Below are 20,389 nucleotides of genomic sequence, written 5' to 3' on the forward strand. Positions count from 1 at the left end.
TGAAAACCACATGGTGCATCCACTAATAGTGTGAGGTAATACTGAACTAAGGATGTTGAATAAACAAGAACTAATGAATCAGATCGCTGAAAATCACACGTGTTGACAACCAAGGGAGATAACTCTACCTGTCATTGTTGTTCATTATCGTTATCTTGGGGTTCTGAGCCGCAAGAAAAACAAAGCATCAATTAATGTTCTACATATGAATATCCAGTTAACACCTTCATAAAGTGTTTTAGGTTTCTAATCATGAAATATTTAAAATAGCACACGAAATAGTTAAATTATTTTTTACATGTACATTGCAAACTGTATAGAAAGTTAATCAACCTTCAATGACATCACCAAATTAAATATGCGCATAAATCTGCATGAATATTATAACAAAGTAAAAAAACATTACAGTGCGTAAACATGCAAATCTATATGGGACCTGAAAATAAACAATTCTACAGTTATATGGCAACAAAAATAATCAATTTGGGAGGAACACTTACAAAAAATAGCTGATGTATAATGCCGACCTTAACTATTTGCATATTTAAATGAACATATGCAACAGTCATTGGTTTGTATATAAATCAAAAGGAGAAATAAATCAACTACACGCTTGTTACTGGGCTGCAAAAAATATACATGAATACAAATACTGTGAGTAATTCATACGCAAATAAAGGGTTATGCAAATTATTTATTAAATTTGGTTATTTAGTTTATGTGACATGCAAAAACTGATGCAGCCACGTCCATCACTTAAACTTAACAACCATGTTCTTATATTAAATATTAAATATCCTCATAGTTCATATCATGGAATACAATAAAGTGAAGGAAGCACCACGATATTACATAGTACTCATTTCAGATTAAAAATTATTTCATAAATTGTTCTATTTAATACTAGTTTTAATACATCTTTAATACATCATAAAAATATATGTAATTTGATGAAATTTGTCTTTCATATAAATGCATCACGAAAGTATGCATATTCTAATAGCCTACTTGTTAGAAATGAGAAAATACAAAGCCATTTTTCAGGACAACTCAAAAATGCCCAAAATTATGATAACCCTGTTTATGCTGTCTTCAGTGGTACATTGTCCAAGAAACATAATAATTGGTCTTACTGTTACTAAAAGCCACATGACCAATGGTCACATTTTGAGGCAAAAGATCTTGTTTTGTCAAATTACTGAAGTACATATTGTTAAATGTATACAAAACATAAAAGTAGGTCAAGATTAAGCATGTCCAACATACTGGCAGTTTCTATGAAATACATCCCCCCCTGCTCAACCACCCCACACCCAACTAACCATATGTCCAAAATCAAAAATAGGTCAGGGTAACCTACATTGCATAAAATAGGTTTTGGACATGTGGAACAATTATTACATGTACTTCAAAAGTAGGTCACAGTGACCCACTACAGATATAATTAATCATTATCTTTTCATCAGTAAGATATTAGTCCAATGAAATCATTACAATAGCCATTTTTCACCAAAAGAAATTCCAAAAATAGCCAGAATAGGGCAAAGTACCCTTCGAACATGTTTCAGTGATAAGGTCATGGTCAAGGTCAAGGTCAAGGTCATGGTCAAGATCAAGGTCAATGAAACCCACAAAACCAGAATATTATTTATGAAAATCATTTCAACAGCTGTCATGGTAATGGCCATTTTTCAAATAAAAATTTGAATGTAGCTATCTAGATAATGATTACAAGTTCAAGCTGAAAACTGCAAACCTACCTTATTCGTTTGACAAACAATATAACCTGAAACATTCATCTGTAACCATGGATTTACAGTGGAGGGGATAAAATAATATCAGACAGAAATATTTATATTTTAAGGACCAATAAGAGCGAGATTGAATTTTTGTTTGAGACAAACAATTATTTTGTTTATGGAGGATCTGTTTAAGGAATATTCTGGTAAGTTGATATAAAGACAAAAATAGCTGAAATAATCTCAGTGCATTCCCCCAATATCGTGAGTGAGTGAGTGAGTTGGGTTTAACGCCGCTTTTAACAATATTCCAGTTATATCACAGCGTGTCAGCTTAATGTGGGAGGAAAGCCCGAAGTGATGCAGGTCTTAGACGTTTACCACTTCGGTGAAACCCACAGGCACGGGTATGGTGCTGACAAACCTAGAAACATAATCGGGGTGAACCGGGATTCGAAACCCACAATCAAAGGATGCAACTCTGCACAGCGAATCGCGGCGCTTTAGATGACTGGGCCACTCGTGCCCCCTCCCCCAATATCAAATGGTCGGTCTCTTAGTGGTAGCCAACCCAGTTATAATTCATTCTCAGGAGCCATAGTGGACCCCTTATTCCCCGCTGTAGCCTCTTGACATGACACACGCACGTAAACGATCTGCTTTCCATCCCTAAAGGGAACATTAATCATCTGCAAATTTCTGATCTATAATCAAGTGAGTTGTAACATTGAAACCAATATTTGGCTTGCACAGACGGTTTCAGAAATTCATGTAAACAATTCAACCTAATTACAGATTTTATTTGTTCCCTAAATCAAAATATGAAGAATAATTTTGAAAAATGCGATCAAAACAATTTGAAAAAAGATTGTTAATAAGTTGAAATGTCCCAATTTTAATTGTTTACAGTTCTTAATTTAGTCAATACATTTGTCTGATGACTCCTCGCCATCTGCAAATCAATATTATACTCATGGGAAGAAATAAGGGAACAGTTGTAAAGGAAGCATGTGTTTCACAGAAACAAGCAGATGAAAAATGGCGATAGGGCCATATTACCAAGAGACGTGGTTATGCATGTTCCATTGGAAAATCATGAAAATGGAAGAATTTGTTTTAATGAAATAAAAATGATGATGATGATGATGATGTTGACGATGATGATGATGATGATGATGGTGGTGATGGTGATGATGGTGATAAGAAGATCACCCAAACCCTCTTTGCCGCATTCATTTATTTTAATCTGTTTAATAATAATAATAATTACAGCCAAAATTTTTGTTCCCTTATTTTTTTCCAGAAGCAAATAAAGAACATGGCGAGATAAAAAGAAAGATATGCTGCACAGGCTAAAAATATCCTCACACCTGAAATAAATTTACATGGTGTCTCTCTGAAATATGAAACACAAATATGGCACATACGTGAAACAGGGTAAAACAACACGCCCAACAATTGTACTTGTTTAATAGACTCAAGCTTAAAGAAAAACTCTCACTGAAGCACGAGGGCACAAACACAACAGCGAAAACACCTCTTCAATCATGCATGTATAAAAGTCTCAAAAAAGCACAGCAGCTTAAAAGTCCTACATATACATTTGTACCATATACTCACATGACTACACTTTGTCATGAAACAATGTAATATACATGATACACAGGTAGTTTTGATGAATATATTGTTAGTTCTTACTACCATGCCACTACCGACACCACAAACAGGGACTGACCATTTTATAAGGAATACGTAAGGATAAAAAAAATACAATACAATTTATTTTTTGGTCATCCTTTCCAGAGAGGCAGTTTCATTGTTTGCACCCATGATAAAATTGTTTTTTTACAGGCATTTAAATGCTCATTTTGAAAAATGGAGCAAATCTGGAGAAAAATTACGAAAACATAAAACAGTCTGTCCTCCACATAGCTTTGACTGAAAAAAACCGAAGTATACAGAATTAAATAATAGCGCCTGCAATACTTTGATTTCAAGGCTTTAATTTCAGTACCACTGAGAATAGGTATGGGGCTGACAAACCTAGAAAAAATAATTGGGGCAATCTGGGATTTGAACCGAGAAACTTAAGTTTTCACACATCTAAAGGATCTAACTCTGGACATGGTTTAGCAGGCCCTTCGACAACTGGCGAGGCATGCATTGTGATCTAATAGTCTAATATGTATAGTGGCTTAATTCAGACAGGCTCTAAACACACCAAAATGTGTCTACTTCAGCTACAAGCTATAGCATGCATTGCAAACAAAAACCAAAACGTGACAGGAGGCCAGAACGCTGCTTGCAATTTCAACCAGCTGAAACTGATGATACTTAACATAAAGTGCTTCATCCTTAATGCATAGACAAGAAATAGCAAGGAACAGATATGACAATAAGTGAGCACGATGACGTGTCCTGTATTAACACTGTAAGCCACAACTCTGGGAACGCGGTGGATTACAAATGTGACTTGTTCTAACCTTCGCGAGATAAATTGGAAAATTTAACGGCAATATTTCATTTGTATTGAAATTTGAAAAGAGTGAATGTCATTTTAGGCCACAATACTGCAGCATTATGATGTCAGCTTTTAATAAACCAAAATAAAGGATAAACCAGTGGATATTTCTAAGCAACCATCCACGGCATTGATACATGGCAGCCAATCAACCAGGTCCCATATGCCTACTAAAGTACTCACGGAAATGAAAAAAAAACTTTTTTTTTTTACCTCAGATCTTAAATAAATGCAGTTAATATACAAAATATGTAAATATTCAAAGAACTAAATTAGTACTACATGTGTAATTGGGCCGTGGCACAAATACAGCGTATCAAATGTTTTTTTTGCCTTTTTACACGTAAAAGTGTGTAAAAATGTGAATAAAACAGACTATTGTGAAACAGGGCATAACCAGGTGTAAGTAGATCAAGGTGACCTATGACACCTTGACGACAGGTGAGAACAGATGCAGAATGCCTATAGTCTGTTTCTGCTATGTCAATTTGGACTTAGTTATATTTTTTAATGTTGAAAGTGCCGACAAATTACCTCCTGTAAAGTACATTTTGTATTGTTCGCTGAGATCAAACTAGCAAATCCAGACTAGTACTTTTCGAGTTGTTTTGTTATTTCGTATTTACAGCTACGTAACACTTTGTGTCGATTTTTAAATTGAGAAAAACAATTTTTTTTCATTTCCGTGAGTACTTTAGTTGACTCTTGAGACCAGTATTTGGTATTTGGTTTTCCTCCGTCTGGATTCTTATTGGGAAAAAGACACAATTATACCACCAGGGTGTGCTATGTCCATTGTTTCGGAGAGTTGTTACTCTTCGCAATGAACATGCAACATGCCGAGGTTTGGCCGATTTAGACGAGCTGGGAGGTGGCCATGGTTCATAGGATTGCATTGCCATGTAAAATGCATTGCGTTTGTGACCCCTGTGGTTCAAGTAGGTTATCGCCCCGCCTCGAGCATTGAAAGTTCAAATCACCCTTTAGGAAGGTGTTAACCTACACTTAAACAAGGTGAATAATTTCAGGCAAAATTACCATTCACTTTGTTTGTCGTTGGTATCACGCAGATATCCATTCAGACGACAAAATGAAAATGATACCTGATTGGTCATTTAAGCACCCATTCTTTGATCTGAAACTTCGACAACACTGGAAATTATTTGTATATCCTCAAGAGTTGTGTGTGTGTGTTTGTTTGTTTGTTTGTTTGTTTGTTGTTTAATGCCACACTCGGCAATATTCTCCAAGAGTTGTGGTTACAGAGAATACAAGACATAACCATATTCCACCTGGTTCGAGAACTTTCGACTGTAGTCCCATGGTGGAGCAATCACCAAATTTTCTTGAATGGCCACCTGAAAACATTTACATGCTTCATTCAAATACTTGGTCAACCTTTCCATAAACCTTTCTTAAAGGAGGAGTTTCCATGCTTACTATGAGGAATAATGTCTTTCGGTAAACTTTTGTTCGAGTCAAGTCTGGCGAAAATTATCTCCTCATTAATGGTAAATGAAGAACCATTCATTGGCCATGAAGTTAGATGAATCCCAGTTTGGTTGGTTTGTTGTTTAACGCCGCACTCAGCAATATTCCAGCTATATGATGGCGGTCTGTAAATAATCGAGTCTGGACCAGATAATCCAGTGATTGACATCATGAGCATCGATCAACGCAATTGGGATTGATGACATGCATCAACCAAGTCAGCGAGTCTGACCACTCGATCCCGTTCGTCGCCTTTTACGACAAGCATAGTCACCTTTTACGGCAAGCATGGGTTGCTGAAGACCTATTCTACCCCGGATCTTCACGGGTCTCATCCCAATTGGGTATTGGATGGTATAAGGGACTGGCGACATCCTGTCCATGGCCAAAGCGTGATGAAACGGAATGATGTTTCTGGTTTAAAAACACTGGTGTGGTTTTTCTTTGAAGGACAACTAATCTAGGATTAAACATTATGAAATATTAGCTCTCAAACCACCGGACATTTATGTACATTTAGTCAAGTTTATAGATTAATATCTTCAAAAGACTGTGTCACTAGACCAGGGAAACCTGTATTATTAATGGTGGCCTTCGACTGTGGGGTAACTATAAGATCACGATAGGAAAATAATTATGAAAAAAATACGAACCAGCGAAAAACAGTGAAGATTTGTTACATATAATTCTGTGTTGGTTGCTCTCAAAAAGCATTCCCTTGTTTTGAAAACCAAATTTTCATTATGGTTATATATGACCTGGTTGTCCTCTCAAGAAAACATACCGGCTGTACTAAAGCTATACACAAGCATGGAAACTTCTCCTTTGAATTTGCAGTGAGTCAAATATGCTGACCAATACTACACTCTCAGTTTGGTGAAGGGTTCTAACAAAGGATGAACAGGACCTAATAAAATGTTTCCAATAAATAATTTGCAAAATATTTTGAATTCTCTTTGTATTAAGTTTACTTTTCTATATATACACCTGAAAAAAAGTAAAGCACACCCCTTCTTCATTTTAATATATCTTGACGCCATGCATCTTTCGGAAAAAAGTACATACCATATTTACCGTAATAAACGCTCCAGGTGTTTAGAAAATTCAATAGAGGGTGTTTATTAAAATCATACCCAAATAAATTTTCCATGCATCTTTCCAAAATAAGTACATATCATATTTGCTCTAATAAGTGCCCCAGGTGTTTAAAAAATTGACAAAGGTGGCGCTTATTAAAACCATACACAAACTAAATTTGTTGTTGAGATTGAGAGGTAGAGAACAAACCTCAAACATCCATGAAACTAAACGGTTACTAACAGTTACTAGGAGAGCCACATCCCTTTCTTCACTGCTATGTTTACTATAATAGTGAGTGAGTGAGTGAGTGAGTTTGATTTTACGCCGCCTTTAGCAATATTCCAGCAATATCACGGCAAGGGACACCAGAAATGGGCTTCACACATTGTACCCATGGCGGGAATCGAACCCGGGTCTTTGGCGTGACGAGCGAACGCTTTAACCACTGGGCTACCCGACCGCCCTACTATAGTAAGATCAGTAATGTACCAGAAAAAATTGATTGCCATGTTTCTCAGGGGACGTACGGTAATTAAGCTATTCCATTGATTTCATTTTGATAAATGTTTAAGATCTCAAAAACTGACTATTTAACATGGAAATATTTAATATCAGTAAGCAGTGATTATCTTTTTCCCAGGTGTATATTTTTCTTTTTATCTTGATACCAGACCTTCAACAAAGGAAGAGTTCAGCCACATCAAATAATTACAAGTCATTCCACTATCTTAACAAAGGAAAGTAAATGTTCCAATCCACACACCCCCCCACCCCACCCCCCACCATCCGACTTCCAATAACTCAGAAAACCTCAAAGTCTTCAAGAACAGCTCAACATAATCTAGTCACCCTGCAATGCAACACCTGCATTTACCAACACCGTATTCAACTATTTGATGCACCAAACACAGTCTTGCCAACAGAAATATGCAAAAAAATACACGCTTGATATACCATATTCAACGTAATAAGCGCCCAGGCGCTCTCAAAATTAGAAATAGGAGGCTCTTATTAGAATATAATTTTGGTGAGAATAAAAAACACAGTTGAAAGATTGTAAATTTTGTGGTTTATGCTGACAGCCTGAAATGATACAAAAAATGTATGTGTGTATTATACAAGACAGATACATTTTCCAGATTTTAATTGCTCATAATTAAGGATGCAAATAACACATGTGTGCGTATTATACACGAATAATTAAGTCTTGTGTACATCGATCAATCGGAAGGGGTGCTAATTGGGATAGTTCACTAACCAATACATTAACAAATATCGCCATGGGCGCTTATTACGTTGAATACGGTATACGCAAATATTCTTCTTAACAGACTGAACAGTTCACTAGATTAAACTGATTTGCCACACCCTTTGCTTGTAGTGAGTGAGTGAGTAAGTATGGTTTTACGCCGCTTTTAGCAATATTCCAGCAATATCACGGCGGGAGACGCCAGAAATAGGCTCCACACATTGTACCCATGTTGGGAATCGAACCCAGGTCTTCAGCGCGAAGAGCGAACGCTTTAACCACAAGGCTACCCGGCCACCCCTCCCTTTGCTTGCAATTTATATACACCCAAGGCTCGATTCCACAAAGCTATCTTAGCACTATGATTATCGTAAGCCTATGATAGAGTATGGGAGTTACGATCATCTTTAACACTAAGATCCCTTTGGTAACAGGGCTCTCATTTGGTTGATTACTGTTTCCGTCTCAACACTGCTTGAATATTTATCAATATTTGAAACAACAAGTAATTAATTGTTATGGCTATACTACCAGGGTAAACTATATATTAATATATGTATATACATTATGAACAATATCTTCTACAACTATGCATATAATTATACACAAACATGAAAGGGAGGCAGATATTGTATAACAAGCTATATAGCATGTTCCAAGTGTACAAATACGCGGCACATTCTCGCACAATCAAGACGTCACAAATGTCGTGTAAGATGAACAACTTGCAGTTGCGAAACATTCGTTTCTATTTTATTTACAATTGTCCAAAGACGGAGCGAGAAATTTTAAAATGGGGTGTATTAAATAAAATCTAGGCTTTATAATATTATACTGAGCGAGAACAATTGGGGATCATGAATTTTTTGGGGATATGTTTTTGTCGTGCGCACACAATGTCATAAAAATATCCCCCAAATATTCATGATCCCTAACTTTTTTTTGTTCAGCATATTATTGTTGTACTGACAGTCGGGATTTACCTAGGATATCGCAGTGGCTGATATGAGGGCAACACAATGTCAGTAAAAATACACAAATAGGACAAATAATGTCTTATTTGTGGTATGCTAAATGTTTTAAACAGTGATTCATTGCTAAAATAGACCCGTGCAGATTCCGGGGTAGAATAGGGCTTCAGCAACCCATGCTTGCCGTAAAAGGTGACTATGCTTGTCGTAAAAGGCGACTAATGGGATCGGGTGGTCAGGCTCGCTGACTTGGTTGATGCATGTCATCGATCCCAATTGCGTGGATCGATGCTCATGATATTAATCACTGGATTGTCTGGTCCAGACTCGATTATTTACAGACCGCCGTCATATAGCTGGAATATTGCTGAGTGCGGCGTTAAACAACAAACCAACCAACCAACCAACCATTGCTAAAATATTTTCAAATTTTAGAAGCAAGGGTCTGTTCCACAGAACAATGAGTGAGTGAGTGAGTATGGTTTTATGCCTTTTTAAGCAATATTCCAGCAATATCAATGGCGGGGGACACCAGAAATGGGCTTCACATACGTGGGGAATCGAACCGGGGTCTTTGGCATGATGAGCGAACGCTTAAACCACTGTGCTACCCCACGGCCCCAACAGAACAATGAGGTTTTTTTAATTTGCCTGGCTAGGTACTCACAGGAAAATCCTAGATAAATCCACTGACAGGTTCAAATCTGATTACTGAAACAACCAGCAGAGATCCCCCTGATCTCTAGCTCCCCTTTAGATCTAGTAGATGTGCTATATGATTATACTGGCCTAGGATACAGTTTGTTAAGTTGTTTAACACCAGTGGTTTTGTCATATTCAAAATGTCTTATTTACATAATTGTAAAAATAGATGTCAGGTTTATGATTTGATTAACAGAATTGCATTGAGCAAGACTCTCAAACCATGTTGATGAATCTTTTTTCCAATTTAATCTGAGGAACAGTGCTTAACAAAGTAATGATTAATCAACAACATCCAGTACAACACCATGCTCCACCACAACAACATCATCAACACCATGCTTGTACGCATCGTTCGATATTCTGGTTTGTCTGTTAGTAAATTATATTTAGACTTGCATTGGAGTGTGTTCAAAACTGATGTTATCGTCGATCTCCTACCAAAGAATTGAGAAGTCCTCAATGGAATGGAGTATATCCTTGATCAAAACATTACAAAATTGCATCAGATACTACTCAAATAAAGTCAAGGATCACCTGTTTCTTTCATGTTACTATAGTTAATCTGGCATGGCATAGGGTGATCCTTAACTTATTTTCAGTAGTATATTACAATGTTCACGGGTTTGAAAAGAGTCTACACAGTGTTTTGAGAAGCACAAAATCCACTTTTTCTCATTAATCAATTATCACTAATTTGACATATTAAACAACTAAAATATAAATACTCAAAATGCATCGATCATGTATGCAAAGGATACAACATTAGCTATTATAAACATTGGAATTTCAAATTTCATTTTCACAAATGGTACCAATGATTGCATCTTCCCTAGGCAAGGGAGTTTAATTACTCTAACAATCCAGTTGCTATGCAAATCCTGTAATTCACCAAAATCTGCACTGCAGTTTACAAACTGGAAGTCGATTTCGTTACATGATTTTGATTGGAATCGTTACTCCAGCCTAAATAATACTCAATAATTACAGCTTAGTTCGACAAGGGTGGAAACATGTGTACTGACAACTTAACGTCAACAGATATTTTCCAAATCTTTTCATGTTTTTAATAAAGGCGCTAAGGTGATTTGATGCACTTCGGGAAGAAAGGCGTGTTTTACAAGACAAGATCTTGATTATAAATCATTGGGCCTGTTTTATTACAAGGTAGATCTTGATTATAAATAACTGGGTGACGCCATTTTGTTTGAAGCAAATGTATGTGATACGAGAGGTGGAAACTGATTGGTCAATAAGAAGGACATAGAAGGGACATAACTCGTACTAGCCACTGGTGGTGCTACGACCGAACACAGACATTCCAGCCTAGCTCGGCAAGGGCGGAAACTGCACTTCTACAGTCAGTTAACTCCCTTGTTTCGTGAAGATGCAATGATTGTTTCGGATAAATTTTAAGATCTGCAGTGTGATACTTTCCACAAGGGTCCTGTGACTGTATTTCAATAAAGACAATTTTGTGAAAATGAAATGCTATTAAAAAACACCAAATCCTCTTCTAAGCCACAAAATGAAATGCTAAGGCCATTATAAATTAATTACAAGATATATTTCATCCAAGCCTGCCCCGATACCAAAAACCCTACTCACGCCAATTACTGACCCGAAGCATTACCTACATAGAAACTTGCTACTGGTGAGCCTTCCATTGACCCTTGATACACATACATCAAGGATTGACAAAGCCACTCGTCTGATCGTCCAAGATAAGTGAAAATCCTGCCTGTCTGTTACAAATTTTGATGAAAATCTAATAATTAACTTATCGTGGCCTGAGCAAGGAATCGTGACTAGAAGAGGTAGTATGTAACGGTCAAGACATTTTTTTTCAATGACAGTACATGCCAAGTCATCACCAAACCACATCACACAATGAGAAAATACAACACTACATGCCCTTCACCTTGGCATTGCACACGAAAAGCGGGTACAGTCAACAGTGGAGTCGGAACGTATCGTTCGTATCGTTCGACATCGAAGTGTACCCATTGGTCCTGAAGATACACATAATACTACACCTTAAACAGAGCTAAACACAATCTATCCTCAATCAGGGCATGCAACTAAATTCCTTTTGCCCCTAGTGTGGATAGATATTCATAATTTCAGACTGATGCTGATTTTGAAAATTATGTTCAGAACTCTGGATACTGTTTTTGATTTCACAAATATGAGATAATATTCATATAATTTCATGTTTGGACAACATGGACAAGTCCACCTTGCGGAATGTTTCTTGTAGCCAGTGTAATCTGTGATTACAGACAACCAAACTACCAAATTCCAAAATGGTGCCAAAATGTCTCAACCTTAAACAGTCAAACCCCGTTATCTCAAACTCTGTTTTCTCGAATGTACTGATATCTGGAACCTAATCTACAGTCCCAACCACCTCACTATAGAAATACATATACATTTGCTTATCTCGAAATTGAGATAAAAACATATTGAAACTTGGTCTGGGTCCCAAGTTGACTTCACAATAGTATTTTGTACTTTTATCTTGAAGTTGGCATTTGCCCAATAATCCTACACTAACATCTGGTCTCTGAAATGAACATATTTACTGATAAAAACAGTTGTTAAAATTATAGTTATGAAATTTAATAAAAAGTAGCCAAGAGACTCTCTTCATTTCTGATACTGCAGTAATCTAGACTTGCTAAACATTAAAGACTTGCATTGGCTATATTGGATATGACAGACTTACTAAAACATCCAAGAATATCTAGAACCTTGCGTCACACATCTAACATCGCTGATAAAGTGCAGTGCAATTTGAACCATTTGTTCACAAAATTACAGACTATAAAGTGCTTGCTGTTACTGTATTGAACGTAATAAGCGCCCAGGGCGCTCTCAAAATTAGAAATAGGGGGCGCTTATTAGAATATTATTTTGAGTTGAAAGATCGTAAATTTCGTGGTTTATGCTAACAGCCTGAAATGTTTACATACGACAGATATATTTTTCAAGAATTTAATTGCCCATAATTAAGAGTGATATAACACACGAGTGCGTATTATACACGAATAAATAAGTCTTGTGTACATTGATCAATCGGAAGGGGTGGTGATTTGGATTGTATACTAGCCAATATATTAGCAAATATCGCCGTGGGCGTTTATTAGATCGGGGCGCTTATTACGTCGAATACGGTATGCCTAATAAGGTACATGAACGCTGTACATAATTTATCACAACTGTTAAAAATCATTTACGGTGAAATACATTTCCACTTGTCATTATATACATGCTTTGTGTTTCTTTTGTATGCAATAATATTGCTATGTATAATACTGTTACTTGATCTGTCAGGATGTCTGGATATCTCAAAGTTACAACCCCCTCCCCCGATAGGTTTGAGATAACAGGGGTTCGACCATACACATTACACTCAAGTTCTTCAAGGACTCAATTCTCATATACTGACGTTTTCAAAAGTAACCTTGCCTTTTATCTGTATCTTGTCATGTGGGTCTGAATATCAGTCTGCAATTTTTAATCTTAAACACATGCACATATTAATATCATAAATCCTGTAAAACAAAATGAAAAATAAAAAACTATCATCCAAAGAAAACCCCAAAAATTAACAAAATTCAGATGTGAAAAAAATATGAGAAACGTAACCACACGTTTACAGGTGTCAGAAAACGATTGCTGTCACTGCTAACATATTAAACACATAGATGACATGTTCATCATGCAATAACAAATGAACTTAGCACTAAATCAGAATGAACACGTACTGACAATATTAATTGACGTGTTGAATGTATGTGCTTAGGTAAAAAACTGCATCCATTGCACAAACAAAACTAGTGCTACGTGCAGTTACAACTTCAACATGAGTACAACAGTCACTGTGTTCCTCACACTTATCTCGGTGTTAATAGATGAATGTTCCCACTTTTTGTCTGTAGTTACCGTTCCCCACTTTTATCCCCTTATCAATTACACTGCAGTTGTCAAGTTTTATACGGACTGTTCCCGAGTTTATCACAAAGTTTATATGAAATGTTCCCAAGTTTTATCCATCCGTTTTTAAGTAGACGACTATTCCCCAGTTTACCACAAAGTGTACATGAAGTGTTCCCCAGTTTTATTCATACATTTTAAAGTAAATAACTGTTCCCCAGTTTACCACAAGATTTATATGAAATGTTCCCCAGTTTTATTCATACATTTTAAAGTAAATAACTGTTCCCCAGTTTACCACAAGATTTATATGAAATGTTCCCCAGTTTTATTCATACATTTTAAAGTAAATAACTGTTCCCCAGTTTACCACAAGATTTATATGAAATGTTCCCCAGTTTTATTCATACATTTTAAAGTAAATAACTGTTCCCCAGTTTACCACAAGATTTATATGAAATGTTCCCCAGTTTTATTCATACTTTTTAAAGTAAATAACTGATCCCTAGTTTACCACAAAGTTTATATGAAACGTTCCCCAGTTTTATCCATACATTAAACAGATGACTGTTCCCCGGGTTATCGCAAAGTCTACATGAAATGCTTCCCAATATTATCCACACTTAAACATAAGCAGATAACTGTTCCACTGTTTTACAACAATATCAACTGAAATGTTCTTCAACTTTCTCAATAAACTAAACTAAACTAAACGTTTCTGAACATTCACGACTATAAAATTTAAAATATTCCTATGTTTGATAAATAAGTTAAGATATATGTGCCCTGGATAAAGTATATGAACATTTCACAATTTTTGCCCAAGTTTGGACCAATTGTTGTGATATGCTACCTATAAGTTGCGATGTCTGTTCCCCTGTTTTTAGTTAAATAGACAACAATTCCCCAGTTTTATCATATCAATTTTAAGATGTTTTTGTGCTGCAAAATATTATCCCAAGACACACGATTCCTAAGACTAACTAAAGTCTATCAAAACTAAACTACTTCTAAAGGTTCCAGGCTGCAAATAAGTCTGATATTAGTTGTCTGTTCAATAGTATCTACAGATCATGACAATATATGCTTCCGTGTCCTTAATGCATGACGAGGATACATACCAAGTCTTTATTTTGACCCCCGTCTTTGGTTTACCACATATACTATATGTTGGAGAAAAACAGTTAAAAATCTCATTCTTAAAACATTAACTCTTCCAATCTAATAAAATAGTGAAAATAAAAAACATATTTAAAAAATAATTAATTGACAGTCTTAACCTTTCATCCCTTGAGTGACACCATTGCTAGCATCAGATCTAAGAAATTGTTTCTAGTTTCAGAAGCCTTACTTTACTTGTTACAACATTCAACATTGAGTAGGTGAGGTGAGGTGAAATTGGGTTTAACATCACGTCCAAGATTATTGCACTTATATAGCGACGTGCATGTACGTGTGTGTGTGTGTGTGTGGCTGCTTGTACTAGTCTGGACTGATGCCGATTTATAGTGCTAGCCCACTGAGATACCATGCTGCAGTTTAACATGAATACCCCACTCAGACACAGTATACTGACTCCGAGCTGACCAGTACTTGTTTTAGCCCCTTAATGCCGAGCGCCAGACAGGGTAACAACAAGTACCATCTTTCAACGTCTTTTGGTATGACGCGACCGGGGATCGAACCCCGGACCTTCCGCTCTCCAGGCAGACGCTCTACCTCTAGACCACGGAGGCGGTCACATTGAGTAGGAATCCAGAGAGTCGGGGCATGTTGATTTATGCACAGTCAGCATTATTCCCAGAAATATACCGCAGCTTGTCAATAATTGAGTCTAGGACAGGTGAACCAGTGGTTGATAATATGAGTACCAACCAATGCATCAGGGCATTATGACAACAGGACAAAGATTGTATGTATACCTGCTTTCCTGGTGAATAATACTGATAGGAACATATGGACAAAATAAATGCCATCATTCAGACCAGACTCAAAACAAAGCTACAGTATATGAAATAGTCCTTGGTACTTATAGTAATAGAACTGAGACATACTCACACACATAATGAGTGAGTGAGTTGTGTTTATCGCCGCTTTTAACAGTATTCCAGTTATATCACAGCGTGTCAGCTTAATGTGGGAGGAAAGCCTGAAGTGATGCAGGTCTTCGACGTTTACCACTTTGGTGAAACCCACGAGTACGGGTATGGTGCTGACAAACCTAGAAACATAATCGGGGCGAACCTGGATTCGAACCCACAATCATAAGCTTCTGGCGTGCCCAAGGGACGCAACTCTGCATAGCACATTCCGGCGCCTTAGACGACTGGGCCACCCGTGCCCCCTCAGATATAATAAACTGCTTGTGTTTTTATAATCTCACAAGCTATATTCAAGACTAAAACTACAGACACACATTACTGAACGAGTGAGCAGGGTTTAATGCCAATTCAAACAGTTTTTCTGTTATATCACAGCATATCAATTTGATGTGGGTGAAAGCTCGATGTGATGAACATTTTAAATGATTACCATTTTGGTAAAACCCACGGGCATGGGTATGGTGCTGACAAACCTACAAAAATAATCAGGTCGAACAAGGATTTGAACCACATCATAGGTTCCTGGCAAGCCTAAGGGATGTAACTCTGTACAGAGAATTCTGATGCCTAACACGACGAGGCCAGCCTTGCCCGAACACATTATGAAAGCAACTTGCAAAACTAATGACTTTCCAATTACCACAGGGATGAAAAGTTAAGATATAGTCAATAGTATTTACAGACTTAACAACCCTGACGTTGTTCAATAACATTTTGATAGAATTAATTCATCTTTCTTTTGTTACAATCAATTAATTTCATACCATGTCCTTCTGATGAAACCTAATGTCTGTGAAATCAATTCAAGATTATTATTTCACAACTAGTCATCTCAGCAACTCACCAAACAACATGGTTAAACAAAAAAATCAAATGATTATTTTTTAGGTCAGGGATCATCTCAAAATTTCATAAACGAATATTAGACATACTTTTACATTCAAACCAAACAGCATAATTTTTAGAAATATTATTTCAAAGTGTAGAACTTATGTTTTTGTGTGGATAATTCCATCATGACAAACTGAACAATATTTGTTTGACAATAAATCAACAATTGTGTTAGTGTTACTGGGGAGCCGTTTATTACATTTGCTCAAATCTAACCGGAAAAGCTCTTACCATCAGTGATGACATATTGTGGGTTTTGGCACAATATCTCTTTGTATCCTTCTCGGAACGATGGACTGCGGAACGCATAGATGATGGGATTACAGGCGCTGTTAAGATAGCCAAACATGTACGCCTGTAAAGGAGAAAAAAATGATAATTAAAAGAAGTTGAAACTTATCAAAAAATTTGTTTTTACTTTTACAGGTGAGAGAGGATATGGTTTATAGGCACTTTTCAGCAATATATAATTCCCTCAATATCACAGCTTTCTTTCAAGTTACTCAGCAATATTTCAGCTGTATGGTTGCGGTCTGTCAGTAACCGAGTCTGGATCAGATAATCTAGTGATTGATATTGTGAACAATGATCTATGCTGTTGGGGTATGATGACATGCATCAACCAAGTCACTGAGCTTGATCACTTGAGCCACTTGGTTGCCTGTGACGACCAGCATAGGATGCTGGGCACCTGCTCTAACTGGAATTCCTCATGGAGTCATTGGAAACTCCAAAGTCTTAGATGTTTATCACTGTGGGTGGGTTGGTGAGTGAGTGAGTGTGATTTTGCGCTGCTTTTAGCAATATTCCAGCAATATCACGGTGGGGGACACCAGAAATGGGCTTCACACATTGTACCCATGTCGGGAATGGAACCCGGGTCTTCGGCGTGACGAGCGAACGCTTTAACCACTAGGCTACCCGACCGCCCCCACTGAGTTTGTATCATTGTCTACAGTGTTCTGTGTCACTGACTAAATAAACAGTCTGTGAAGTTATTGTTGTTGACTTATTTACATATGAGAATTGACTTCAATATATTTTTCCATTTAGGAGACATAACGGTAAAATTCTGCCGGCACCCTTTGCGTGAATCTGCTAAGAGAACTTATACAGTATGCACACTGGTTTTTACGTTGATACTTCTATAAAAGCAAAAAAAGTCAATTCTTAAATGAACACACGTTGAAGGAAAATTTAACGAAAGACCTACATTTTCAAAGACAATGGGCCATTTTAACATTGTGCTGTATGGGCAAGTGTGGTGTACTTCTGGAATATTTGAAAATTTCAGATACAGAGCCCATGTCAGAAACTTCCTAGAGTGAACCCTCCATGCATCAACCAAGTCAGCGAGCCTGACCACCCGATCCCGTTAGTCGCCTCTTATGAGAAGAATAGTTGCTGAAGACCCAATCTAGCCCCGATCTTCCCAAGTCTACTCACCAAAGGATTAATGTAGATGGAGAAGTGCTTCTTGTCCTTCAAGCTCGTCACATATATGGTGTAGATGTTGTAAGGTATCCAACAAGTAATAAAACACGCCAACACAATGAACAAAGTGACCGCCACCTTTTTCTGTTGAGCAAGTATCACATCTTGTTCCAGTGTAGTATTTTCCTGAAGCCGTTTCGTGTGAGCCCGTATTACCTTGAACATTTTTAAGTAGCAGTACACAAGAATTAACAGCGGAATAACAAAATTAGTTATCAAGATAATAGCATGGTGGGTGTAGGTTCGTACATCGTGGGGATATACAGGGCCGCACTGGGACGTGCCTTCCTTATAGGTCACGTTGTTCAGTCCTACGACCGTGATGGTGCCACTCACTCCCGCCCAGATCCATGTAAATGCCATCATCAGGAGAACACATCGTAACGTAAAAGAACTGCTGAACGGACGCGTTATTGAGTAGTACTTGTGAATACTGATGTACATGAGAGTATGAATGGATGCTACTAGACAAAAAGGGTTAATGAAACCGTGAATCACACAAAACTCATCTCCAAACTTCCACGTTCCAGCGAGGATTGTCGTGATGGCTGCTGGCATCGCCAGACAACCAACAAGGAAGTCGGCCACCGCCAAGTTCACCAAAAACAGGTTGGTCCGAGTTCGCATCCCACGGTGTCGGACCACTACCAGGATCACCATGGCATTTCCCACGACTGATAACAAGGCGGACACACACAGAATTGAGGAGACTATCGAAGAGAATACAATTCCCCATTCCCTTTTAACCGGATCTGTGCTGTTAGCCGATAAATTCCCCCAAACTGGAGTCGTGAAATTTTCGTCAAACATTTTTCGATTTTATGTTCCTTTATAATAATTCACACATGGATTTGCGCTTTACTTTTGATAATTCCACAGCACCTACATCACGGACAAACAGGGAAAATCAAGATCAGATATTTCATAAATCCATTACAGATGCATTTCCTCAGAAAAACTCTTGCATAGATAATTCCATGAATCCATTGAATGTTTGGAATCTTCCAGTGGAATACTGTGTTTAACAGAGATCAGAAACATGCCATTTCAACAAATTGATTGACAGGTGTCACTCAATGTCATTACAACTCTGTAGATGTCACGACCTAGATGTGTCAATCTGCTAACTGTATCGCCACATCCCCGTTTCCGATGATGACTCCTTGTCAATCCATCCTCCGAACCGTCCTCTGCTATTTGCACTAATAACACAAATTGATTTCCAGCGACAAGATAATCTACTTCATTAAAAGAAGCATTTCCTGAACGAATCCATCAAACAAAATCAACCGAATCATCCAATCGTCACACTTTTCTCAACTTTTGTCACGATTCCTCGTCTTTCGAACAAAGCGATATTCTCCTGAGCCACCAATGAGTGTCAGCTCACATGACACAAACTATCCTCATTCATGAAGAATCAAAATCAGCTAATTTTCCAAACGCTTCCGCAGTGTCACAATCCAATTCCAAATCACTTTTCCCACAATGCCTCACACATAGCTGTTCATGAACCCAAAGTAGAGAACACGATATTGCGACTTGATATCCAAACTTCACCGGACGTCCTCCGTTAATACCTCGCGAATACCATCAAGTACTGTTCATCCTTCTCTGCATCATCGATGTATTTGCTGTGTCTGTAGCTGCCAATCATCGCAAGTGACGACGGTTAGCGCTGAGTTCAGTCACAAGTAACCCAGTCCATGGTCCTGTCGCTGCCCATCGCAATCTGTCGAAGAAATCAAACATTCATCACAATGCATACTGGGAGCCCAAACACATTGTAAGTCATAATTAGCAGTTACAAAGGGCTGCCAGCCCTACACTGAAATAAAAGCCTTATGGCCCTCAATAACATATTGATTAAACCCTATCGTCCCATTGAAAGATCGCCTTGATACATTAGGCAGGAGTTTATCATAGCTCTTAGTGGATAATGCTTGCATCAAATCTGTATTTAGAAACCTCTGTCACTGGTAAAGCATTGATTTCGGGCAAAACTTTGACATCAGAATTTGTTGTCGATTATATTCTGTTTTATGTAGTAAGAGGAAGATGTGTGTTATGTAATTAAAATGTTTTTCATCACTGGTAATGACTTCGATATGAATGGTGGAAACAGTCCTCACTAGGAGGTGATTATTTCAATAGGTCATCTTTTGTATAAAAGACATGTTGAAGAGGGGTATAAAATATATACCGTATAT

At 37.4% G+C, this 20,389-nt stretch overlaps 1 protein-coding gene across 7 annotated transcripts in view; it reads right to left on the minus strand.

The window, feature by feature from the left end:
* LOC124130871 (RYamide receptor-like) overlaps positions 1 to 20,389 on the minus strand; it is a 258,818-nt gene that overhangs the window by 21,166 nt on the left and 217,263 nt on the right. For 6 of the 7 annotated variants that reach the window (XM_046493911.2, XM_046493913.2, XM_046493910.2 and 3 more), the window contains 3 exons: positions 18,132 to 19,911; positions 16,917 to 17,040; positions 5,553 to 5,618 (listed from right to left, as the gene is read on the minus strand). In XM_046493911.2, coding sequence (XP_046349867.2) covers positions 5,553 to 5,618; positions 16,917 to 17,040; positions 18,132 to 18,989 — 1,048 coding nt within the window. In that variant the 5' untranslated portion in view covers positions 18,990 to 19,911. The remainder of the gene's footprint in view (positions 1 to 5,552; positions 5,619 to 16,916; positions 17,041 to 18,131; positions 19,912 to 20,389) is intronic. The other variant, XM_048388449.1, reaches the window with a different exon arrangement.

This window comes from Haliotis rufescens, unplaced genomic scaffold (assembly GCF_023055435.1).
Source record: "Haliotis rufescens isolate VD_foot unplaced genomic scaffold, xgHalRufe1.0.p SCAF_10, whole genome shotgun sequence".
Taxonomy (NCBI): Eukaryota; Metazoa; Mollusca; class Gastropoda; order Lepetellida; family Haliotidae; genus Haliotis; species Haliotis rufescens.